This window comes from Carettochelys insculpta, chromosome 3 (assembly GCF_033958435.1).
Source record: "Carettochelys insculpta isolate YL-2023 chromosome 3, ASM3395843v1, whole genome shotgun sequence".
NCBI lineage: Eukaryota > Metazoa > Chordata > Testudines > Carettochelyidae > Carettochelys > Carettochelys insculpta.
This window is the reverse complement of record NC_134139.1, coordinates 163,921,165-163,947,699: the sequence shown is the minus strand read 5'-3', so window position 1 is coordinate 163,947,699 and position 26,535 is coordinate 163,921,165. Positions and strand designations below refer to the sequence as shown.

The window sequence follows — 26,535 nt, the reverse complement described above, 5'->3', positions numbered from 1 at the left end:
CACACCAACGAAGCCTAATTCACTGGGAGAAGTTGTTACATATCCTATTTCTTACCCAAGCCCTTATTTCTGGCAAAATCCTTCAGAGCTGATCTCTTCTCTGGTTGGGATCTGACAGCTTTTTGTGCACCCTCTTCAGATGGGGAGGCAGTTTCAGAAGCCAGCTAAAGATGATCATTGATTGCTTTCCATCCCTTAACTATAATTTGCAAAAGGCCAGAATCCTTGGATCAGTCCTCCCCATCCCAATGGAAAAATAGGAAAGTTAAGCCGGATTCCAGCACCAGGTGATGTGGTCACATACCCCTTTAAGATAGGGCAACAGTCTCTCTCATTTTTCCCAGGACAATCCCTTATTTAAACTGACTCTTTGGAGAAAATGGATTGATTGTCCCATATTTTGTGGGGCTCCTGTTCCCTGGCATCATGTGTTTCGAGGCGGGAGCCCTGGCTGCCAGGGAACTCCTCTGCAGGGTGGCTGCCCCATTCCCTGGCACCTTATGGAGGCATCCCCAACTGCTGGTGAGCTCTGCCATGAGTCATCCTCTTCATTTCCTGCCATCCCCACCTCCCCCCAGCTGGGAGGTTGTGGAACCCCATCCTCCACTCTTGCCTCATCAGAGGTCTGCGGAGCCGCCATCCTTGGTGCTTCACTGTGGGGCGGCTGCCCCCATCACTGAGGAGCCCTGATATGGAACAGCAGCCCCCCCACCACCATCCCTGGAGGCTAGTGTCCCATATTTGCCATAGAGCTATGTGGTCATCCTACTTTAAGACTAAACAAAGTTTAGGCTTGCAGGACAAACAGTCATTTTTAGATTGTTGCCTTGAGCACTGGGCCATTAAGTTCCTTAAGTATCACTCACAGTTTTCACTAGAAGTTGTAGATTAATAAACAGGTTTACACTTTATATTTCTAACTTTAGGTACAAAAATGCATGCACATGGAATATAATACATTCAGGGAGTTACAGGCTCTTTCATGATAGGTTATTTGCCCTGTTTTGCATAAAGCATATTTGAGTTATGCACACTCATATTCAAAACATGCTTTTGTGAAAACTTGAGGATGTAGTGTTACGTTATTAACCAGACCTGTTTCGATAAAACAAGTATAGAAACTTGCAGATGGGGCAGCTGTGTGATAACTGACAGACATGCTACTCCTTGAATGTGGAGCATGACGTGACCTGTGTATGTGCAGATGGATACTGTGAGAACTTCCCTGCATAGTTGTCCTGAAACTGCCTTTTGCCTTTGAAATATCCCTACTGTTACACTAAAGAAGCTAATACTTGTAACAAATTTCACCAAACTATCAAACAAATTTGTAAATTAGATGAATATTTACAAGAACTAAATCATCAATTTGTTTTAAGTTTTGGTATTAATTCAGACTTTGACTGCTGACTTCTATAGGTAAAAGGTATTAAACTCACTGCCTCAGCTGGGACTGAATCTTCACCTTCACTTTCACTTCCTGTACAATGTCAGTAAGACTTGAATAAATGTTTCAGAGCTTTGTATTGTAATAAAACGAATTGCATGTGTTTACTACCAGCTGTGTTTCTCAATGAATTAATATTTTTAGGAAACTATATAGTGTTAAACATCTTTTAAAAACTACTGTATGAATATACAGAGGCAAAATATTTCTTTGAAATGTTTGTTTATTTTTATAGTGCCAGTGATAGAAGCACCCCAGCAAAGCAGTGATACAAATCTGTTCACCGGACGGAGATTGAACTCTAAAATGCAGGTTTACTCTGGCTCTAAAACAGTCTATCTTTCCAAGATGCTAACGTTGTATGAACAATGTATCCGTGTACTTCAAAATAACATTGATTGTAAGTATTTTAATGTGCATTTCAGCAGTTTGAGTGTCGTCATAGTACTGGGTTTTCAGCAGTGTATAGAAGATTCTCAAATGAAGGTCCAACTTTGATGTCATGGCAGTATAAAAATTACAAAACAAAAGCTATCCCAAAACCCCTCTTGCTTTTTTGTTTCCCCCCTGTCTAGATGCTGATAGTCTCATATTTAATCTGAGATAAAACTGCATTTATTTGATACAAACTAAGGATGAACTGTTAAGAAAAGTATTTAGATGCAAGGGGGTAAATGTGCATACCAACTTGCATGTGGTCATTGAGTTTGGTGTGTGTCCAGGAGGAGAAAATGAGGGATGGATGAATGGGTAGAGATGATGAAGTGGGTAAATCAGGATTCCCACTGTCTTTCCTCAGAGTACCACTTCAATGGTCAGTTACAAAACAGCTCATCTGCAGACCATTCAGGTTGTCCAGACTTCAGAACATGTGCAGCTGGTACAAGATTAAAATAATCCTCTATCTTTTGTATAGTACCTGTATTTATAATAGTGTTGTAAGTGGTGAAGTGAAGCTTATTGGGTACCTATTGATGGCATAAAATATTAAACTATTGTTTTGTCTTGTAGCATTGCATGAAGTAGGAGGAGTGCCCTTTGAAATTCTTGAGCCTGTGCTAACACGTTGTACACCAGAGCAGTTGTTTCGAATAGAGGAATGCAATCCGGTAAAGTCTTTCTTATTAAATGTCTTAGCACCTATTTCATGACTTTTTTTAAGAGAAGTTTATTTTGATTTTTCAGCACAGCCAAACTACAAAGCAAAAACTTGTGAAGGCTTGGTCTCTTCCCCTAGGAATGGCTAGCTCACAAACTGATCAGAGCCTGGATATAGTAGTACTTTGTCTACAATTGTTAGAAGGTACACTCTGAAAAGAATATCTGTTAGGTCTAGAAGTGTGGGACATGCTTCACAGAATATGTGCTTGAACAGGTCCCTGCATCAGAACATTTGTAATCCAAATTGACAAAACACCAAGGTCAGGAAGTGAGGTGAAATTTTTTTTAAACGTATTATTTTTACTCTCATTCTCTTCTATCCTGTCTTTTTTCCAAGATCTAACTTTACAGTTTAATTCTAATATATATAGTAACAGAGAGGCAGTGGTGTTAGTCTGTATCCTAACAAAACAAAACAGCAGTCATAGCACTTTAAGGTTGAACAAAATGATTTATTAGGTGATGAGCTTTGGTGGGACAGATACACTTCTTCAGACATGTAGACGTTACAGTCCAGACCTAGATACATAGTACAGAGGTCCAAAAAATTACGATAAAAGCTGACAAATCAAATGCATGAATGGAAGGAGTGGGGTGAGGGGTGGGGGATGTTAAGTGTCTTGCCTGAGATCCTTAGGAACATGCGGAAGGGAAGCAGTCCTTGTAATGCGTGAGATAATTGATCTTTGTTCATACCAAGTATTAATGTGTTTGAATTTTAAAGCCCAGATCACAAATCTCTGTATGTATGCTTTTAAAATCTCTTCGTTGTATGATGCGTAGTCTCAGGTCTTGAACAGAATGGCGCACTCCATTGAAATGCTCACTGACAAGCTTATATTTATTTGAGATTCCTGATGTCTGCTCTGCGTCCATTCATTGTTTGGTGAAGTGTTTGCCCAATTTGTCCAATACATATAGAATTCTGTTTAACTTTTTTATCCCCCTCACTATTTTTCTCTCTCGCTTACAACATTCTGCTTTTTCCTAATGAAGTTAGCCCCTTGCCTATTAAACTCTCTTTTTCATCACTGCATGTAGCAGACCATAGCCTTTAGTGGTTTTACTCACTGAACAAATGTCTCCCTCAACACCAAGGAAATGTACAAAGGTCATCAGCAGTGTTAACGTGAACAGGCCCAAAACAAACCTTCAGGTGAAACTTGGTGTCTGAGGTCCAGAGGACAAAAATTGGTTCTTAGCTTGAAGTTTAATAAAATGAATGTCTATATCTCATTTCTGGAATAAAATAGTTACATTTTCATTTTTCTGGCTCCTGCTTTAACTCCTGCTTGAAGGCAGAGACTGGTGTATGTTTATACTAATGTGTCAGGCAAAGCAGAAGGCGATCTGACATACCACTCTCTTTCCCCCACAGCTGTAGAGACTGCTCAGGGAGCTCAGAGGGGGAACTAGACTCTTACACTGGATCATCTGGGATGAGTTGGAGAGGTTTTTAGCAGAAGAACTGATTGGTACTAATGGGACATGAGTGGTGCAAACTTCCAGTTTTATTACTCTTAGTTTGGAACCATGCAGAGAATGATGGCTTTTTCTCTGGCTTCCTTGTAGGTGTTAAAAAGGGAATCTATACAGTCTACCCTAGTTCTAATGTCATTTTCATGCTTCCTGTCTTCACTGTGGTCAGGATCTCAAGCATTAGAGGAGTTACTAGCAGTGAATCAAGGAAGCCAGTACAGCATGCAAATTTACTTCTTTCCCTAAAATAAAAAAGGAAAGATGTTGTTTAAAATTGATTCTAGTTGGGATTCCAACTATTTCAATTATCTTATTTCCAAGAGAAAAATTGTTAAGGTTGTGGAAAGAAGCACACAAGTCAGGAAATGTCAAAAGTAAATTTGCTGCAGTAACGTTAACTCAGCCTGCTTACACATAAGTATGGTGAAAGGGTGTCAATTGTATGATATTTTCTGAACTGGATTTGTGGATGCTTAGTACTCTTGAAAATCATGCCACTCTTCTTTAGGTGTCTAAGTTTAGCCACTGAAGTTGAAAATTTTTACTAGTAACCATTTTTTGTCCCTTACAGTATAATGAAACAAACTTTTATTTAATCTTTGACCAATGAATACATTTATGTTGCTGAATGTATTCCTGTATATCGCTTGTGTCTTGTTATGCTGTCTGAATGTCATGGCACATGATGGAAAAAATGTTTGACTAGAGTCACTTTGACTTGCTCCTCAGTCTTGAAGCAGTATAAACTGAGGACATTTTCAAAAGAGCCTATGTGATTTAGGATCTTAAATCTTAACTCGGTGTCTGTAGGAATTAGGTAACTGAGTCCAATAACCACTTTTAAACACTTTACCTTAAGTCTTTAAGGGTTATTAAACACCTTTTTGTTTTAAACCAAGACATTCATAGAAGAGTCTGATGATTTGTGGAAGAAACACTGCCAAAGGGATTTTAAAAATGAGCATCTCCTGGAATATGAGTCATGGCGTGAAATGTACTTGAGGCTCTTCAATCAGAGAGAAGAAAAACTAAAGACCCTCACCAAAAACATTATTTCAGCTCAGTCTGAAAAACCTAAAGGTAAATAAAGTTCTCAGGTAACTTTTCCTTTTGACATTCCCTCCCCCATTGGCTAATTTTTGAAAATGCAGTGTGTGGGATCTAGTGACTTTTTATTGCACAGAATGTTAATAAAAACTCATCTCAGAGACAGATGATTGAATGTACAGGTTGAGCAAATACTTTTGGAGGTCACACCCAAGATTCATTCATGTAATGGATTAATGCTTTAGAACAGTGGCCGTTTACCAGGGTTTGCCCCTGGCAGGTTGCCACCAGTATATTTACCTGCACCTATGTAAGTACAGGTGATTGCTATTCCCGTTGGTCATGGATCACCATTCCTGACCAATGTGAGTTCTGGGCAGTGGTGCAGCCTGGGATGCTGCTTCTTGCAGTTCCCATTGGCCGGAACGGCAATCTTTTCGATTAATGGGAGTGTAACCAGACACAGCACACTGCCGCAGCGCCATCCGCTGGTCACCAAAGAATTAGCTTGATCCAGTTTCTGGAGTGCTCTCTTCTGACTGGTGACTTGCCTGCTGCTAAATGTCTTCTGTTCACCATCACCTTATATCAGGCCTTGTGTCCCTCCCAGACCATGGAGGCCTTCCCGCAGGGCACTGCTTTGCTACAGAAACCTCCCAACCCTTATACCCATCTTGCCTCAGTGACTTTACTGCCAGTCTTCATCTAGCCCCTTATCTCAGGAACAAACTGTCTGAAATGGCCACTTACCATTGGCAAGTGGGAGGTGGACCTTTTGCCTTTGTCTGCCCTGGCAGCCTCCCTGCAGCCCTCGTACCTGTCAGGCCCCTGAGGCTAGGCCTCACCGTGGAATTACTCAGGCCAGAGCTCTCCTGATTCACCCTGCCTTTTCCCAGCTCTGCTCTGTCCATGATACCCCACTCTAGCAAGCTGCCTGATCCCTCTCTCTTCAGGTGTGAAGCAAGAGGATCTTCAGCTGGGCTCTGATACACTGCCACAAGCCCTATACCAATTGGCTTCTGAGAGAGCCCTCTCCCAGGGCTGTTCTTATCCCTTTTTATACCACTGTGGTGCAGCCGTCCCATTACAGAGAGCTGCAATGGCCTGTATGCGCAGTGGTCCAGGTCAATACAGTGGCAGCAGCCCACCAGGGACCAGGATCTGGCCCATGGGCTGGTATTTGCCTACCCCTGCTTTAGACCAGTGTTTCTCAACTGTTTTTATAAAGTATCCCCCCTTCTTTTAAATGTGCCCCAGTACCTGCAGTTTTCAGACACACTTTTTTTTTTTTCTACCATTGCAACACATTTGTTTAAACAACATAGTCATAGCCAGACAAGCAATGAAATTTTTAGGTATAACAAGTACAAAAATAACAAAGTGCTGTAAAACTTACAACAAAAATTCAGTTGTCTCCCAATCTCAGGTATGCTGAAATACCCCCAGGCTTTTCTTGAGTACCCTTAAGGTTCTTCGTACCACTGGTTGAGAAACACTGCTTTAGACCATATCTCATCTTGATAGTTAAGAACTCAGGAACCAAAGTTGGCTGTTTCCTCTCTTGCATGGGCCCGCACTGACCCATCCCCAACAAAGTCTCTGAAGAAAGTATGCATATTCCATAATAGCACATTGTCATTGTTCAGTTAGTATTTTGATGTAAAGTTTTGTAAGCCTGTCACTGTGTTTTTCTCATGTTGAATATTTTCATTCAGTATTTGAAATCACACTCCCACACATTTAATGTATGTTGTTGGGTTTTTTTTTTTTTGTCTTGAGGTCAAGTTTGATGTTTCACTTTAAAAATGCCCTTCCCCTTATTTCTACATCAGGGCGACAGGTTAAACTGGCTTACATACATAGTATGGCAAAACCACCCAGAAATGTTCGGCGGCAGCAAGAGATCTATGGAACAGCTGGACCTAGTGTTCAGCTTCACCCTATGGAAAAGGGCAAGTAAGTACACTACTGTAGTGTGATCAGAGGTTAGATGACTTCATGTTGTCTGTGTCAGCAAATGAGTTACCAGCAAAACCTTTGTATGAAAGAATGCAACTAAATTGTAACTAGATTTTTTTTTTTTTTTTTTTTTTTAAATTATTTCAGTTACCAGAAATATGAACTTGGGGAATTGTGTGACCTAACTTCCTCCCTTTCCCTCCAACTCCAATGCTGAAGTCATTCTTCGTCTGTCTGGAGAGCAGAGTCTGTTCTTTCCCGATTGTATCTGTGTTACCCGCATTCCGTCTGAAGTCTAAACTTCCTCTTATGTTATGACCGTTGATAATGGTCTTCCCTTGGTTATAAATCCAGCTATTTAGCAGCTCTGGTTATGCTGGACTTCAGCAGAAGTTGATGCCTTTGATTATGTTGTTGCTTTGGCAGATGGAGGGAATGTCTGGAACAACCATTCAATTGCGGTAGACTGATTTCATTGCTGAAAGATTGGAAACGTAGAATCCTTTAAAGATGTCTGTAACTCTGTTTTGAACCATGGGCCTTCCAGTTTGGTTTCTGTCCTGGGTGAATGACTAACGGTGTTGTCAGATGGATATCTGGGGTGACAAAATTGGAAGAGTCGCTTCTTGGAAACAGTTGGCTTACTTCTCTTCCTTGAGCATTCATGAGATTTGCTCAGAGGTATGAGTTAGGTTACTAATCTTGGCATCACTTTTGACCATGCTGTGTCAATGGAAACTTCCTTTTGTTGGACTTGGTATGAAAGTGTTCTTTCCTTTCGTGCAATGTGTACAAAAGTAGTCATGTAGCCTGTTATCTTGCAAGAGGAACATAGGCTTTCTTAGCACAGTCTCAGCTGCTGCCATTCCCTCTTAAACATAAATCCGGTTGCAGCTCATGTAATGCTAGAGCATGCTTAATCCCTGATGTGTGCAGTCTGCGTTTTAGTGGAGAGGCAGCTGGTGTTGGCAACAGTTAACATAAAGGCTGGAATGACTCTGCTTGCACTGCTGGTTTTAAATGTCTAACTCAGTAGGACCTGGCTATCTGAGACCTTCTTGTATTTTTTTTATGATAGCAGACTACACTCTAAGATCATGGGCAGCACCACAGTAAGGCAAAGGAAGGCTCTGCCTTCCCATATGGAGGCTGCAGACAAGCTGCCGAATGCTGGGGCTACGTTGGAGGCAGGGAGGGGAGACGTGGGTCCAACCTTCCTCCAGCACACTTTCTCCAGTGGGAGTGCCAGCTCTGTTCCCCAGAGATCCCACCCAGCTCGCAGTGTTGCTGCCTGCTTGCAAATTCCTTCCCTACCTCCCTGCTGGCCCCTCACCCCATCTATCCCCCCCTCCCTGCACCTTGGCCTGGGGTGGGGGCGCAAAGTGGGCTTTCTCTTTCCTGCCTTTCCCCTATCTCCATTCTACTCCTTGCCCTCTCCCTGTTTGGTTGGCCAGTCAGTGAGCACCTTGCCCTGTCTGTGCTCAGCCTCCCCTGTTTGCTCTGCGTGGGGCTTTCTCCTTTCCCTGTCTGCTTGCCCCCGTCCTTCTGTGGCTCACTCTTCTGAGTCCTTCCCCTTTTCCTCTGTCTGCTCAGCCTCCACCTTATTCCTCCTGCACCACTTGCTAGCATGTGGAGTGGTGGTGGGTTTGGTTTCCCCTTGCCTGAGCTGCTGCTGTCGTCTTCTCCCCATAGTCTCCCCCCCCCCCCCACTTTCCCCGTGGTGGTGGCGGCGGCAGCAGTGGTGATGGTGGGGCTGCCTAGCCCAACTAGTCCTGCCGAGAGAAGTTCCCAGTCTTCTACTCACATGCTTGCAACAGTCCCATCTGCTCAGTTTCCCCCACCCCATCGTGGCACCTTCCTGCTCCTCTCCTTTTCCTGCTCGTATTTGGCCCCTTGCCACTTGGTTATTCCAGGCCCTGCTCTCTGCATTTACTCAGCCCTCCCCACCCCCCAGCCGAGATGTGTATTTGTCCACCACTTGTCCCTCCATCCACCCCTCTTTCATCCTCTCTGTGTGCTTCTTCGCATCTCCCACTGTTCACTGCTCCCCCATTCCACCCACATTCTCCTCTTTCCCCTCTCACTTTCCCTATCTAGTCTCTCCAGCATCAGCTTTGGCAGGCCCAGCAGCAGGTGCCTTAGCCAGTGAAAAAACAGATACACACTTCACTGTGGTCTCTGGGTCCCATGTTCCCTGTAACCTGAGCCCTTGGGTGGCTGCCTAGTTGATTAGCAGAGCACCCACAGGGGGCAGCCTGTGTTTCTACTGGTGATGCACATCTTCTTCACATTCCTTGGTGCACATAACAAAATTTATTCCACCCATGGATGGAAAAAGTTACTGGGGACACTGCGTGGGTCCCTCATGTTCCAGCACCCATCAGCAGTTGTTCAACTCCCGGACTTGAATATTCAAACATATTTTGAAGTGGACTCTAACTAGCCCAATTCTGGAAAAAAAAGCTTGTAGAAATCACACAGACACTGAGAATAATTGTGAAGACTATATTGATATCTGTGGCAGTGAGAGGGAAGAGCAGAGGCAGTGCATGGGGGCAGTAGAAGCTTCACCTGCTGCCCAGGGTTCAGTTCTTCTATTTTGTCTTTGGTGTTCAGTTCTACTTTGAAAAAGTATGTAGTTATTATTTAGTTGGTACATACAAATGTATAGAAGATGAACAGCCTGTGATGGTGGCTGTCAATCGGCCAATATATTTTAATTGAGAAAAATTGAGCTACTGTCTTTCAATGTTCTTTGTCATTGCATCCTATTTATAGGAAGCTTGTCTTGGTCATGCTGGGGGTCAGACCATTCTTAGGCTGGTATTGATTAATCAGCCATCTAGCCAAGTATCCAGTCTTCCAACAATGGCCAATGCCGGGTGCTTCAGAGGGAATGGATAGAACAGGCAATTGTCAAATAATCCTACTCCCTGCTTCTAGCAGTCAGAGACTCAGAGCACGGTGTTGCACCCTGGTATCTTAGGTAGAAGGCACAGATGGATCTATTCTCAAGGAACTTGTCTGATTGTGTAACCATACTATAATCTTGGCATTCACAGCATTCCTTAGGAGCAAGTCCCACAGGTTGACTTTTGTGAAGTACTTCCTTATGCTTGGTTTTTAAACTTGTTGTCTATTAACTTCATGAGGCTTTTTGTTGTTTGAAGGCGTAAACGCACTTATTCCCTTTCTTTACACCGCTCATGCTTTATAGTTTTATTTCCTGTTGTGAACTCTTCAAAATTGGTGTCACGTGAGCTATCCTACCAGTCATCTTGTACAGAAGCAAATTTAAATGATGGGTTACACACAATGGTTAAGTTTTGTAATTTCATATTTGAGGTTTTTCTTCAGAACTCTTGGGTGATTACCAACTGGTTCGGGTGACTTATGGCTAAATTTATCTTCCACCCCCCTCCAAAAACGCCTTTATTGATACTGTAATCTGGAACAGTTCCTCAGATATGTCACCTAAAAAAAAAAAGCCGGAGGTGTGGGGTGTTTATTTAGTTTCTTCGCAATAGCCTTATCTTCTGTCAGTGCTCCCTGAACAACATGACTGTCCAGTGAGCCCACTGATTGTTTGGCAGGATTGCTGCTTCTGATGTACTTTTTTTTTTTTCCCTTTTAATTGGTATTTAGGTTTTAACAGTGCCTTATTTTTGTCTTAAAAAAAAGAAGTGCAAGGACTCAAAGGGCTCCCTGCCCTCTCACTCACTGGCAAGTACCAGCACAAAAAAAGCCCTGGGTTTTGGCTAGTTGTTCAATTTGTGTTTTTAGGCTTGATTTGCCATCATTTATGCTCCTTTCTCTTTTCCTCATTCGTATTAGCTACCAATTTGTAAAAGTTGCCTTTTTGCCTCTGACATCTTCTTTTACTTTGTTTAGTGATGGCAGCACTTTCTTGGTCCTCTGTTTTTTATAATTAGAAGTATACATTAATTTGAACCTCTATTGTAATATTTTTAAAAAGTTTCCCCTGCAGCTTGCAGGCATTTTACCCTTGTGCCTGTACCTTCTAATTTTCATTTCACTGGCTTCTTCCTTATGGTCTCATTGATCCTTCTGAAGGTGAATGCTATTGCAGTGGGCTGCTTTGTTCCTTTTCCCATGAGGTAGTTAAATTTAATTATATTGTGGTTGCTATTACCAACTGGTTCAGCTACCTTCACTTCTTGGATTAGATCCTGGGCTTTACTTAGGACAAAATCGAGAATTGCCCCTCCCCTTGTAGGTTCCAAAACTAAGTAACTGCTCCAAGAAGCAGTCATTTATAGTATCTGTGCTTCCCATTATGAGATATATATATATATATATATATATATATATATAGTTATGGGGATAGTTGAAATCCCCCATTATTAGGTTTTCTATTTTTATGTCCATTTTAGCAATATACTAGCAAAATAAACTTTTATTCTATAGGGCCACTGTGTCAAACACATTCGCTAGTCGTTGCATGCGGCGAATAGGACACTGCATTGTGGCAAGTGCATGCATACCTAACTCATAAAATAATTCTTCGAATTCATCATATGTCCTCAAGACAATTAGCACAGGCGCTCACCCAGGTGAGGCAGCCTCTGTGGGCACTGATGCCGCCTGCGTGCAAAGGGGAGCGCTACAGGGCATGGCAAGGATGGGATTTGGTATCACACCCTCTAATGCATGGGGGCAGTGCAGCTGTCTGTGTTCTATTTGCAGGGAACAGCTGGAGCCCTGCCACTCCAGCCATGCTGGGAAGGGTGGTGGTTACAGGTTACGTGGGGTTCAAAGCCTTTCCGTAGTTAGCCTTTCTTTGCTGCAACAAGTTTTCTTGCTATATGTTAAATCCTTGAAATGTGTGATTTAATGCAACTCAGAATCTTCCCCCCCCCCATCCCAGTTTCGTGTGAATTCAATGGCCAGAAGGTATTTATTTTTCTAATATTATTTAATAGTTTTGTATAATGTGACAAATGTGTAAAGACAACAAGTGTGGATAGAAAATAAATGTGGGTGAAAGAATGACTTACTGATGGAACACATTTTGTTAAAATATGCACAGGTCTATTGTGGAACTTCTGTTCCCTTGGAGACAAGGTGGGGGCAGTTATTACAAACAGCATGATTTGACTTTCTTCACCAAATTGCTGTTTTTGTTCCCCCACCCTAGCGATTGCTCATATCCATTCCATATTAGTCATGCATGGTCGCCAGATGATGACAAAATTTTTCAGAAATTTTTCCTCTAGTAGCTTCCATAAGGGAGCAGCTCTGGTAACCCCTAGAATGTTGCTACTATGGTGTGCTATAAGGGGTGCTGCATGCTGTGTAGGTTAGGACTATAACAGGGTTTAAAAAAGAGCTAGATAAATTCATGGAAGTTAGGTTCATTAGTGGCTATTAGCCAGGATGAGTAGGAATGGTGGTCCCTAGCCTCTGCTTGTCAAAGGCTGGAGATTGTTACCTGTTTGGGTCACTTCCTCTGGGGCACCTGGTATTGGCCACTGTCAGCAGACAGGATACTGGGCTAGATGGACCCAGTATGGCCCTCCTTATGCTTCCCCCACCATTTCCTTCTTGGTGCCAGTGGCAGTGCATCTGAACTGCTGGCTTTGACTTGTCACAGCCAGATCTCCTCGACTTAGCAGCCCTTTAGCCCCAACCCAATGTTTGCCTAGGGATGGGGCAAATCCCAACCTCTAGGCTTCAAGCCTTGTATTTCATGTAGATGCCCTGTGTGTCCAAGTGACGCACGTGAGAGTTACCTGCACTGCCTCAATGAGGGGCACGTTAGTGAGAAGTGCGGAATTTGCAGAGCATTTAAGACCTGTACTGAAAGGAGAGGGACCTTTGCCTGTGAGTACTTCTAATAGAGTCCACGCTGTCCCTGACAGGGGAGTGAGAGCCAGCTTTGACCTGTGGCACTGTGCTTCTGGTACATAATGCCTCTTCGGTGACATCTTCCAGTCTGCACCCCTCACCTTCACTGGCCCTGGTGTGGATGGCCTCAGCCAAGGACCACTCCTTTCCACCTTGAAGGGCCAAGGAGAAGCAGGGTGAGAGCCTAGACCTTCCTTGGGCAGCTCATTGTCAGCAGCAAGTCCATCTTCAACCCAAGTGGAATAGCTGAGCCTATAGAATTGGTGCTGGGCAGTGATTACGGCCTCTGGAACTGAGAGGCTCTGACCTCTGACACCCCTTGAGCAGTGCAGGTCATTCTCTTTATGCCTGTGCCAGTGGCACCGATGCCCTGGTCTTGACACAAACCCATGATGGGCTGCTGCAGGGCATCCTTCTTGTGGCACCACCCATCTCCAAGGGGGTTGGAATGCCTGTGCTATGCTGCAAGCCACCAAGTCTTGGAGCCTGGGTGACAAGCACATGATGCCCACCCCCCACCCCCCAGCATGAGAACTGCTAAGAGAGGTCAGCGTCTCCAAGGCCTTGGCACCATTCCCCAGAGTACCAGTAGTCATTGCATTGGTACTGGTTCCAGTCTTGAGTTGCTCTTTCAATACACAAAGAGGGTCTTTAAAAATTACTAATCCCCTGTGACAGACTCCATCTTCTCTGATCCCCATTGCTAAAAGGGCAGAGAGAATACTTTGTGCCAGTGAAGGAGCATGAATGTCTACTCTCGCAGGGTCCCCACCTCCCTTGTAGTGACCATAAGAAGAGGCAAAGGTAGCAGGGGACGCTGTGGAATAATAGTCAGGCTACGTCTACACTACAGAGATCCTTTGAAAGAAGTTCTTCCAGAAGATATCTTCCAAAAACACTCCTTTCAAAAGAGTGCGTCCACACACAAAAAAGCGGATCAGAAGAGCGATCTGCTCTGTCAATAGAGAGTCCATGCAGCCCCTGTTCTTTTGAAAGAGTGGGCAAAGAATCGAAAAATCCAGTGCCATGCGGACACCCCTTTTGAAAGAAGAGCCCTGCAGAGCATCTACTTGTGCTTTCTTTCAAAAGAAGCTTTTGAAAGAAGGCGTTCTTCCTGTAATGGCAGTGGAAGAATGCTTTCAAAAGGAGCGCCACATTCTTTTGACTTACTTTCGAAAGAACACTTTTTGTGTGTAGGTGCTTCATGGGATCTTTTGAAAGAGCCTTCTTGCTAATGTGGACACAGCCTCAATGACTGGGTTTATTTGGTCATAAGGTTATTCTTCAGTTAGCCTTTCTTTGTGAGTGGCTAATCTCACAGGGCCCTCCTTGTCCACTACAAACTAAACACATTGTGGGTCATGGACAAATTTTGAGGGCTTGCTTCCTGAGCCTTCCCAGGAAGGAGTTCAAGCTTCTTCGGGAGGAAGGGACAGCGATGGCCGCAGCAGCCATTCAGGTGGCCGTGGATACCTTGAATATGGCCTTATCTATGCATTGAACATCCTGGCTTTTCTCTGGGCTGCCTGCAGAAGCTCACCAATTGCTGCCATCAAATGGAATGTCCTGTAGTGGCCTTTTTGCAGAGCAGAGAGAGAAAGTTACATGGGCTTAAGGACTCTGGCACCACCTTAAAGACCATGGGGGCTGTATAGGCCTGACCTGGCCTGGCAGGGCAGCTGTTCTGCCCCCAACCATCTGCAACCTCCAGGAGCCAGCAGTGCTAGTAGCCCCTAGCTAAAAAAGAGAAGAGGCTACAAAAGGTGCTCGAGCCAGCCCACTGCCTCAACTCAGTTGGGCTCTGCCTGCCCCAAGCAAGGGGCCAAGAAATCCTTTTAAAGAGGTGCCTGATGGAGATGTACCGGACCGGCCTGTGGATCCTGTCTTTGCCATTTGGCAACTGCCTTACCCACTTCCTCCCACCACGGTCCACCATAACCTCAAAGTGTGGGATCCTGGATTTTGTTTCTATTATGCCCTCCAATTTGTCTCCTCCCCAGCTTCCCATCCTTCTACCCAGTTTCTAGTCTGGGACCCTTCTGATGCAACACATTCAGGAGCTGTTGTGGATGGGTGCAGTGAAGGAAATTCTACCCAAGTTCCAGAGGAAAGAGTTCTATTCCCATTATTTTCTAAAGACCAAGGGAGGCATGTGGCCCATTGTGGACCTGAGACCACGACAAATATCTGGGGAAGAAAAAAAAAAAAAAAAGTCAGGTTCCATATTGTGTCTCTGGTCTCCACCATCTCCTCCCTGGATCCCCAGGAGACTCATATGTTGTCCTTGAGCTGAAGGATGCCTACTTTCACATGGCAATCTTTCCAGGTCATAGGAGGTTCCTTCCTCTGGTGGTCTCAGTGCACTACCAATTTGTGTTCCTTTCCTTCAAGCTGGCTATGGCCTGAGAGGCGTGCACCAAAAGGATGGCTGTAATAGTGGCTTACTTCAGGCATTGGGGCATCCTGTTTTACTCTTACCTCAACGATTGGCTGGCCCATGGCAGGTCCAGGTCTATTGCAGTTTGGCTCTGCTTCTTGACACATGCTGGTTGCTGGGTCTTCTGCTCAATGACAAAAATAAGTGTTAGTGCCAGTTGAAAGAATAGGGTTCTTTGGGAAGTACTCGACTCAACCTGAGCCTGAATGTTTCTACCTCTGGATAGATTCCAGAACCTGGTGGACCTTGTTCAGGAGGAGTCCTCATACCCTCTGACTACAGTCAGGATCAGCCTGTGCCTTTTGGGACACATGCTGGGGTGCACCTAGGTCATCTGCCAGGCCAGACACTACATGCAGCTGCTCCATCAGTGGCTGGTTTCAGCATATTCCTAATCCAAGAAATACCTGGATGAGGTGGTCACGATCCACTCATTTACTTAAAGCTCTGAATGGTGGTCAGTGCTGGAGAATGTCCTAGAGGGAGTCCATCCCCCTCCCTCCAACTCACGGGACTTCTTGGATCTTCATTGGGGTGCACACCTGAGCACTCTCCAGACATGAGCAACAGACCAGTGAGGAAGCTGAGCTGCATATCAGATGTCAAAGAGCACAGACCAGTGAATTTGCCTGAAATATGGGGAAGGAAAACCCTGCAAGCCAAAGTTGTTGAGGAGTTTCTCCTTTGGGACTTTTCTATCAGCCGCACCATCCACCATGCTAATTCAGAATGTTACTTGACCTGTCAGTTTATGCTTCCATACCTCTGTCCCTGCCAGTCCATCTGGACCTTCAGTCACAGGACCAGTGTTGACTTCTCCATCTGGACTTTGTGTCCCTGCACTTCAGGGCATAGATGCTCCCTGTACCTGTTCGGAGGAAGGTCAGCACCTTCTTCAGAGAAGTAGGAAGCCTTCTCTGAGGGTGAATTACCAGGCAAAGTGGACAAGATTCTTCCTCTGGGCAAAGGAGCAAGGTACCTCTCTATTATATGCCCCAGTAACAGTCGGTTCTCAACTAGTCACTGCAGCTCTGGCACGCTCCTTCATTTTGAGGCCATCTCTGTTTTCCAGTGATCTCCTTTCATGTCAATCATGAGAGCTTCTTGCCTGTGTTCTGCTGTAAGCTGCATAAGGCAGAGGAGGAGAGGTGGCTGCATACCCTCGATGCTGGATGGGCTCCAGTCTTTTTTTACTTCAAGTGTACCAAGAAATTCCGTAAGTCACTCATATTTTTTTTTTTTTTTTTTTTTTTTTTTGTGGTCACAACGGATAGGATGAAGGGCATGCCTGTATCCATCCAGTGGCTAGCTGACTAGATCATCTTTACTATCAGGGCTTATGATCTCCCATGAAGAATCCCCCCTGCAACAGATTGGGCCCTGGTCAAATGGGCCTGCACAAAAGTTGTCTGCGGCCTTTTTTGCCCATATGCGTCTACAGGACATCTGTAAAGTTGCAACATGTTCATCAAGCCACATGTTTACAACCCATCACACTGTTATGCAGCAAGCTAGAGAAGATGCTGGATTCAGCTGGACTGTACTGCAGTCTGAGGCCAGGAATTCCTGCTGGCCTCTGTGTGTACTACCTGGAGTCACCTAACATGATATGGACATGAGCAATCCAAAGAAGAAGAAAAGATAGTTCTCTTTTGTGACTAGTCCCCTTTTTAAATGTGTTGCTCATGTCCATTCCATGACCAGTCCCTCTGCCCCACTATCAGAGTTTCCAGCAAGGAGGAACTGAGGATGGGGGTGTATGCAATACCCCTTATACTGCACCATGGTGTTACCACTCCAGGAGGTGCTGGAGTCTCTCCTCTAGGGATGCGGGTAGGGGAAAAAATTCCAACACCAGTGCACACGGTGAGTGGGTGCACACCGTGAGTGGGTGCACACCTGCTGTGGAATGGACATGTGAGCAACACATGTCTAAGAACATGAGTTATGAAAAGGTAATGTTTTTTTTTTTTTCATAACCTTAAGCGATCTTTTTTCCAAAGCAGGCTACTTTTAGTGACAATCACTCTCCTCCTCCCCCCACCCCCCGCCTCACCCATTTTGGTTCTTTTTAATAGAATAAAGAATCCAGAAAGTAGAGACAGAAATAACTCCTCACCGAGCCGAACGACAACCACTAATGTAATAAACGGAAATTCCAGCTCTTATTCAAGTGGCGTGAGTCAGGATGTAAAAAAACCTGTCAAAAGTAAGTAGTTTCAGAATAATTCCTATTTGGCTGATAATATGGTTGATTGTATTATTTTTAATGTCACCTTGAATTTGAGTATTCAACAACTGTCATCCTAACTAAACTGTTTTTCTTTTAAGAAATTGCACCGATGATGAGAAAATCATTGAGAGCATTCAAGAATAGAGTTGGGCCACGATAAAACAGGATCTTGCATATCTGATTAAACTTACATTAACACGTGCATATCCTGTTACGTCTAAGCAGTATGAATTGATGTGTGAGTTATAACCTGCATTCCTTGAACAAAGTGGTCTCTTTAACGAATAAAGTGGCAGAATGCACACAGTGATTTGTGAGTTACAATAAAATCTACATCCCTTATTTCAACTCCCTCCTTCCTGTGCTCACTCCTTCGTATGCATGAGCCCGTTAGCAAAAGTGAATTGAAATGAGGTAACTCAGTAGGAATCTAATAGTACCAATAATCTGCAGCTAAGGAAGTTCATGCAGCTTTTCATATATGATCCTTGTAGATTATGAAAACTTGTTTTTCATCAGTGACTGATGCCGAACTTAATATTTATCCCTTTTCTATTTGTTTAAAACCAGATTCCATTATAGTCTTGAATATTATACTCTAAAATCTTTTGTTAACTGTAACATCTCTGGAAAATGTGCAAGGTTAAACTTGAGAAAAGTATAGAAGAAATATGAAATGGGTGACACATAAGAAATGATTACTGTTCCATGTCCCAAAATGTACTACTGCAAATAACTTGCATTTTGATAGTGTCCGTATAGTGGAAGGAGCATACACACGTGAAAATTTTCAGCTATGCCTGGTGGAACATTTTTCCATCAAAAGTATTTTTGGAAAAAGTGGGATTCTTTAGTGACTTGTTTGTGAAATGTATCTACTTTTTCTGTGGAAATTTTCAACTTTTCAACTGACAGCTTTAGTTTTCGTCTGGGCCCCTGCTGCTGTGGGGAAAAAAAAATAGGAATTAGTTCCATTGTAATGCTAGCCTTTAAACACACACAGGAACTACAGCAAGAATGGAGAACCATTAGACCAGAGCACACTAAATTCCTTGAGAATGTGCCATTTGCTAGAGATGCTGTCTGGGGATCTTCCAGGGATTCTGGCAACTCCAACACCATCACCACTTGTGTGATCATGAGACTTGCTACTTGAAACGTCAAGAAAACATCTCTTTGACAGAGGGGTTCTCTGGGGTCTATTGTTTGCAGTTTGAGGAGCAGAAGCTAATAATAGCATGGGTAGCACCAGCTGATGCACAGCTTATTTGTGCTGAGCATGTACCCAGCAGTGTGAGGCAGCTATGTGTTTGGTACTGCTAAACCTTTGTTTTCAGAGCTAGCATGGATATGTGCGTGCAGTTAGGGGAGCAACCATACCCATAGTTCATATTCCTGAAATAACCTGTTTCTGATTCATGACACAACTCTGCATGTCAGTGTATAACCACTTAATTTCCTTATTCCCTCCCAAGGGGTTAAAAGCTCAAAAGCTTTCTGAATCTGTGAATTAGTCAATTCTTTTTACATAGTCAGATATAATTAATATAAGGCATGGATTTTTTGCATCAGGAATGATACTGGTAAAACTCTCTGTTATCTGGAAGTCTTAGAATTTTAAATGTTAAATACAATTAGATCAGTCAAATATGATTTGAATTGATTTACCCCTTTTTAAACTTTAAATTCTATGTTGCTAGTTCTTTAGTTGTTCTATTTTGCACTTTGCTAGAGTGAATGTTTCGTACTTGTTTCATTACTGTCCTAAGTACTAAATTTTAGATTTTATACTTAAGAAGCTTCACACTTAAAATGCTCATGTTAAATGAAACATCCAGGGCCTCATTAATGTCCTTACTGTGAAATAACAAATTGAAGCACAAAACTGGTAAGTAAATAAGCCTATAATATAATTGCAGCCAGCGCTACTTTCCCACACGCTGACTTACCATAAGTAAAGAAAAGTTGAAGTACTTTGACTGGGCAAACAGTGAGATTTGACCAAATCTCTCTTATGCTTTTGTGTTTTGAGACTTGTGCTCCTAATTCACATAGGTGCTTTGGAAAATGTGGTCTCTGTGCCTCATCTCGTGGATTGTGGTAACAGTAGACTTTAAGCTCTATAATGTAGATAAGGCTGTTATCAAGAAAGCAATAGAGTTACACTACAATGATGCTTTTGGTGACCCCACCCCCAATAGCAACGAAGGGTCCTGTGGCACCTTATAGACTAACAGAAAAGTTTTGAGCATGAGCTTTCGTGAGCACAGCCTCACTTCATCAGATGCTGGTCTTGGAAGTCTGCAGGGCCAGGTATAAATAAGCCAGAGCAAGGGTGGGGATAACAAGGTTAGCTCAGTCAGCAAGGGTGGGGCTTACTACCAGCAGTTGACCTGGAGGTGTGAACACCAAGGGAGGGGAAGCTGCTTCTGTATTTAGCCAGCCATTCACAGTCTTTGTGTAAGCCAGAGCTGAGGGCGTCGAATTTGCAGGTGAATTGTAGCTCAGAAATTTCTCTTTGGAGTCTGGTCCTGAAATTTCTTTGCTGTAGGATAGTTACTTTTAAGTCTGCTACTGTGTGGCGTGGGAGACTGAAGTGCTCTCCTACGGGTTTTTGTATATTGCCCTTTCTGATGTATGATTTGTGTGCGTTTATTCTTTTACGTAGAGACTGTCCAGTTTGTCCGACGTATATAGCAGAGGGGCATTGCTGGCACATGATGGCATAACTTATATTGGTAGATGTGCAGCTGAATGAACCCACGATGGTGTGGCTGATCCAGTTAGGTCCAGTTAGGTTTACGGTACAGGGTGGTATTGATGTGGCCACCTACTGACCGCTATGCCTACCTTCAGCTTCCATCCCAGACACACCACACGATCCATTGTCTACAGCCAAGCACTAAGATATAACCGCATTTGCTCCAACCCCTCCGACAGAGACAAACACCTACAGGATCTCTACCAAGCATTCTTGAAACTGCAATACCCACCTGAGGAAGTGGAAAGAACAGATCAACAGAGCCCGACGTGTGCCACGAAGCCTCTTACTACAGGACAAGCCCAAGAGAGAAACCAACAGACCACCACTAGCCATCACCTACAGTCCTCAGCTAAAACCTCTACAGCGCATCATCCGGGATTTACAACCCATCCCGGACAATGATCCCCCACTTTCACAGGCCTTGGGAGGCAGACCAGTCCTTGCCCACAGACAACCTGCCAACCTGAAGCAAATCCTAACCAGCAACTATACAGCGGACCACAGTCACTCTAACTCAGGGACCCATCCATGCAACAAACCTTGTTGCCAGCTCTGCCCACATATCTACACCAGCGACACCGTTACAGGACCTAACTGGATCAGCCACACCATCGTGGGTTCATTCAGCTGCACATCTACCAATATAATTTATGCTATCATGTGCCAGCAATGCCCCTCTGCTATATATGTTGGACAAACTGGACAGTCTCTACGTAAAAGAATAAACGCACACAAATCAGACATCAGAAAGGGCAATATACAAAAAACCCATAGGAGAGCACTTCAGTCTCCCAGGCCACACAGTAGCAGACTTAAAAGTAACTATCCTACAGCAAAGAAATTTCAGGACCAGACTCCAAAGAGAAATTTCTGAGCTACAATTCATCTGCAAATTCGACGCCCTCAGCTCTGGCTTACACAAAGACTGTGAATGGCTGGCTAAATACAGAAGCAGCTTCCCCTCCCTTGGTGTTCACACCTCCAGGTCAACTGCTGGTAGTAAGCCCCACCCTTGCTGACTGAGCTAACTTTGTTATTCCCACCCTTGCTCTGGCTTATTTATACCTGGCCCTGCAGACTTCCAAGACCAGCATCTGATGAAGTGAGGCTGTGCTCACGAAAGCTCATGCTCAAAACTTTTCTGTTAGTCTATAAGGTGCCACAGGACCCTTTGTTGCTGTTACAGATCCAGGCTAACACGGCTACGCCTCCGATACTTCACCCCCAATAAGAGCCCTAGAGCTTTTATAATGGCAAAGTTGTATCAAAGTAGTATCAGTGTAGACACATGCTTGGGCTTATTGCTCTAAATAAGGGTCCAAATCTCTCCCCCCAGCTTCAGGCTGATCACTCTAGTCAGTGGTTCAAACTGCTCTGCAGCCTGGTAAACAAGCATCCATTCTCCTCATCTAAAGGCCTGGGAATTTTTGAAATTCTGCTTGTTTGCTCGGTGTGGAGAGCTCTCATTGCATCTTCCCAGCTGACCATCATGGCTCCATGGTGGGAAATGCTTCCCTACTTGGACCACTGAGGCACTGTTGGATTTGCTCGTTATGGTTGGGGAGGAGGTGCTCTAGCGCCAGACTCCAGCCATGGGAACGTTGATACTTACAGGCAGATTGCTTATGGAACATGTAACAAGGGCCACAAATGCAACACAGTTCAGTGCTGAGCAAAGATAAAAGGGCTGAAGCAGCTTTACCAGAAGGTAAGGGAAGCAAAGTGTCACTCCAGTGCTGCTCCCAAGAACAGCCTCTTCATAAGGAGCTGCTGTCCGTGCCAGAGGCAGCCAGGACATGAATTAGGATCTTCTACCTCCAGAGTGTCGCTGAGGGTTGCCCAAGGCAAGCACAAGGAGAAGAGGTTCCACATGTCATCCATCCTCTCCATTTGGTCTCTGCTTACCTGGTGCCAACTTCTATTCAGACGGTCCTCTTCATTCCTGAGAGGAGTGACATCAGCCTCTGGACTCCCAAGTGGTCCTCCTCCGGGGCTACCTTGAAGCCCAGGGGCTACAACTTGTAGGCTCAGCTCTGTCCACTTTACATTTAGATCTGAGGAATAAGGTTTCTCTTTGTGATACTTATTTTCCCTGGAAGCCAAGGAAGGAAATGTGGTGTTTGAATCCATGGTTTTTTGCCTACTGCTTTGTAACTCTGATCCACTCTGGTTCAGTAGGGTTGGCTTATCACCTCTTTCCCTCCAAAAATTGTAGTTTCATTCCTTATACTGCTTACCTAATAATTAAAGTAAACCAGGTTCCCTGTCATTGTATTTGCAGTCAAACAGGGGTGAATGGGGCAATCATCAGGATCAATCATTGGTTTGCAGGTGATAGACCCTGATGAGAGATGTTCCTAGTTATTCTGAGAAAAGGGGGCTTTCCAAGTTCTCATTCCCTTTGCCTATACTCGAGAGTAGTTGTGTTACCGTTCCTTCCCCCTTAAGGGAACTGATTTGGCAAACTCAACAGATTCCTCTTGAGAAAAATTCTCACTAGGGCCCTGTCAGGTAACTCATTTTTTTTGTTGTTGTTTTTGGTCTTTTTGTTGTTGTTGTGCCAGTGATGGTGACAGTCCAACTGACTAAATGAAGAGGTTTTATTCTGTAGGGAATGTGGCAGAAGAAACGCAATGCTGCTGAAGGCTGGGAGGAATGTCTCCCCCAGAGGTCACCTGCATGAGAATGCAAAGGGCTGCAGGTGTGATACTGAGGCTGGGAGGAATGTGTCTCCCAGAGGTCATTTGCATGAGAATGCAAAGGTGTGCATGTGTGATACCTTTTCAGGCAAAGCCTAACGGGTAGCAAGTAAGCCATGAGATTTGGGCTATTGAAAACATGTAGTTGTAAAATCACAATTTAAGCTGACACTTAGTGCGGGAGTTGTGAGATCTCACCAATGCTCTGGGTTGTTGTGGGGAACAGGGCAGTCGCCATAGCTCCATAAGACACTGATTACACAGGGCTCCCTGTTTTAAAGCATTGTAAGAGAGGAGGGGAGGGGTACTGGTTGAGCCAGCTTGCGGTGTGCCTTGGCCCTGCCTGTGCCTTGGCCATATAGCTATAAGAGCAATGAAGGGTCCTGTGGCACCTTATAGACTAACAACAGAAAAATTTTGAGCATGAGCTTTCGTGAATACAGACTCACTTCATCAGATGCTGCTATAGGCTTTAAGCTATAGCAAATAGCTGTAAGACTGGCTTGACTAACCCTCCCCACCTGTTGAAAGATAGAGCTGGATACTAGGGTGTTTGTGAAACCCCACACCAGAGATATCAAGAGCTGAAATCACAGAGTGGCAGCTGGGGCCACGCAGAGCTGAAATCACAGGATTCTGCCTCACGGTGATCCCAAGCAGTGGGCTTAGGAGTGATGATGGCGACTGGCGGGTGGCCGGTAGGAGGAGTGGCGGACAGCGGCGACTGGCGGGCGGCCGGTAGGAGGAGTGGCGGACAACGGCGGCCGGTGGCAGCAAGAGGGAGGCTGCAGACAAGTGGACAGCTAGTACTGCCCTGGTGATGTATCTGTGGGCTTTGGGTTTGGGACTGCACCGCAGAAGGTACACCCTGTAACTGTGTGTGGCGTAAAGGGCCAAGAGCCGCAGCAAGAGAGTTGGTTCTACTGCATATGGGGATGGCATCTTGAAAAAGGCGTTTGTCTCTCTTTCTTTGCTTAGATATACTGCATCTGTCACTGTAACCTTGGAGCAGGTTATGGTCATTAAACAAGCCATTTCTATCTCAGACTGTGCTTGTGAGTAGGGGGGGAGGAGGGGGTGAGAACCGCCCTACAGGCACCCAGCACGGGGGTGAAATTGTCCCAGGCCACTGGGTGGGGGCTTGAGCCGGTTGGTTGCATCCTTGACAGGAAAACCCCACAGGAGTTGAACCCGGCCCTTCTGGCAGGCATCTGGCATTAATAGAAGGGTTACAATTCATTCTCCCCCACCTACCCACAAGTTGAGGAGCAGTCTAAGTGGAAAGTCCTGTTTTTGGCAATGAGCGGGGCAAGGATACCTAGGCTCCCACTGAGATGCAGGTAGTGGCAGTTAGTTGATCCCGGCTGGTTCAGGTAACGTTTTGCTGCACTCAACGTAGTGTGGGAGTGGTACTAGGCCCTATAAGGATTACCACTCTTAATGAGATTGCAGTTAGTTTTGGAGAGAGTGGAAACTGCGAAAGCTTAGCCTATTACAAATTTTTTACCTCTTCCCAAAATTAGTCTCTCTCATTCAGCTGCAGAAACAAAAACTAGTTAGGCCAGTTATTGCTGTGCTGCTGTTTTGAAAGCAGTGTGTTTCCACTTTGTCCTCACACAGTGTGATCTTTTCCTTTTTAAAGGGCCAGGAAAGCAGCTCTTAGCTTAAGAACAATGGATCATGTACTTAGTCATAAGAATGGCCATACTAGGTCAGACCATAGCTCCATCTAGCCCAGTATCCTGTCATCAGACAGAGGATGATGCCTGATGCCCCAGAGGAAGTAAACAGAACAGGTAATTATTACCAAAGTGATCCTTCTCCTGATGTCCATTTCCAACCTCTGAGAAACAGAGGCTAGGGGCAGCATTCCTACTTATCCTGGCTAATAATCATTGATGGACCTAACTTCCATAAATTTCTTGTTCTTTTTTTGAACCCTGTTAAAGTTCTGGTCTTCATAATACCATCTGGCCAGGAGTTTCACAGGCCTACTATGCACTCTATGAAGAAAATCTTCTTTTTGTTAGTTTTAAACCTGCTACCCATTAATTTCATTTGGTGACCCCCTGCTAGTTCTTCTATTATGGGAACAAGTAAATAACTTATTTGCTTTTTCCATACCAGTCATAAGCTCTCTCTTTCTCACCCCGCCCCCCACATCACCATTTTTCTAAGCTGCAGAGTCCCAGTCTTTTTAATCTTTCTTCATATGGCACCTCTTCCAAACTCGTTGCCATTTTTCTGAATCTTTTCCAATGCCATTTTTTTTGAGATGAGGTGAACACAACTGTAGGCAATATTCAAGATTTAGGTGCACCATGGATTTATATAGAGGCAATAAGATATTGTCTTAGTCTCTGTCCCTTTTTAAATGATTCCAAGCATCCTGTTTTGCTTTTTTGGATAGGATTGGCCAAACAGTAAAATAAAAATTCTGTACATTTCAATTTGAATTATTTCAGGAAATGGAGAAATCCATGGTGTAAGGTGTCTGTGGCAAGGACTGACTCTCTGGGCAAGTTTATCACTTAATGGGAGAGGCTTTCTGTAAGCAAGCCCTCTCCTAAAAAAAGGAGCAGCAGAGCCCCCCCCCTTTATGTCTTGGCAATGGGCAGCTGAGACCTGCCCCCCATAATGTTGATGAGGAAGAACAGACAGTGGAGCCTAAAAAGCAGCAAGGGCTATGTCTACACTAGCCCAAAATTTGAAATAGCGATGCTTTGAAGATTACTAATGAAGCACTGAAATACATATTCAGCACCTCATTAGCATGCGGGCGGCCATGGCACTTCAAAATTGCCACAGCTCGCTGCTGCGTGGCTCGTCCAGACGGGGTTCCTTTTTGAAAGGACTCTACCTTAGAAAAGGACCCCTGTTTGGACGAGTCGCATGGCAGTGAGCCACAGCAATTTCAAAGTGCCATGGCTGCCTGCATGCTAATGAGGTGCTGAATATTTATTTCAGTGCTTCATTAGTAATCTTTGAAATGGCCATTTGCATGGCTATTTTGAAGTTTTGGGCTAGTGTAGACACGGCCAAGGACAACTTGTTCAGCAGCAGGCTCCTGATTTGTAGGCTGAAGAGGCACGGGTCACTTAAGCTGTGGCCACACTTGGCCAAAACTTCGCAATGGCCATGCAAATGGCCATTTTGAAGATTACTAATGAGGCGCGCCTGTACGGGGGTCCTTTTCAAAATTCAGCATCTCATTAGTAATCTTCGAAATTGGCATTTGCATGGCCATTTCGAAGTTTTGGCCAAATGTGGCCACAGCCTTATCTCAGAGCATCAACTAAGAAATAATTTATCAGATAATAAATGCTGAGCAAGCTTTAGGAAGAAAATCTTTTAAGATGGCATAAGACAGTTATTAAGGGGCATGCAGCAAGGGATCAGAGCTGGCTAACACTACAGTGTGCCAGGTATGTAGACAGCACT

The 26,535-nt window shown here is 44.4% G+C and overlaps 1 protein-coding gene across 1 annotated transcript in view; it reads left to right on the top strand.

Annotated features, from left to right (window-relative positions):
• Nucleotides 1-17,941, top strand: part of LOC142011516 (elongin-A-like) — a 36,488-nt gene extending 18,547 nt beyond the window's left edge. The window contains exons 6-11 of the mRNA XM_074991162.1: nt 1,683-1,847; nt 2,459-2,556; nt 4,987-5,167; nt 6,967-7,090; nt 17,477-17,607; nt 17,730-17,941. Of these exons, the coding sequence (XP_074847263.1) occupies nt 1,683-1,847; nt 2,459-2,556; nt 4,987-5,167; nt 6,967-7,090; nt 17,477-17,607; nt 17,730-17,791 (761 nt within the window). The 3' untranslated portion in view covers nt 17,792-17,941. The remainder of the gene's footprint in view (nt 1-1,682; nt 1,848-2,458; nt 2,557-4,986; nt 5,168-6,966; nt 7,091-17,476; nt 17,608-17,729) is intronic.
• The last annotated feature ends 8,594 nt before the right edge of the window (nt 17,942-26,535 follow it).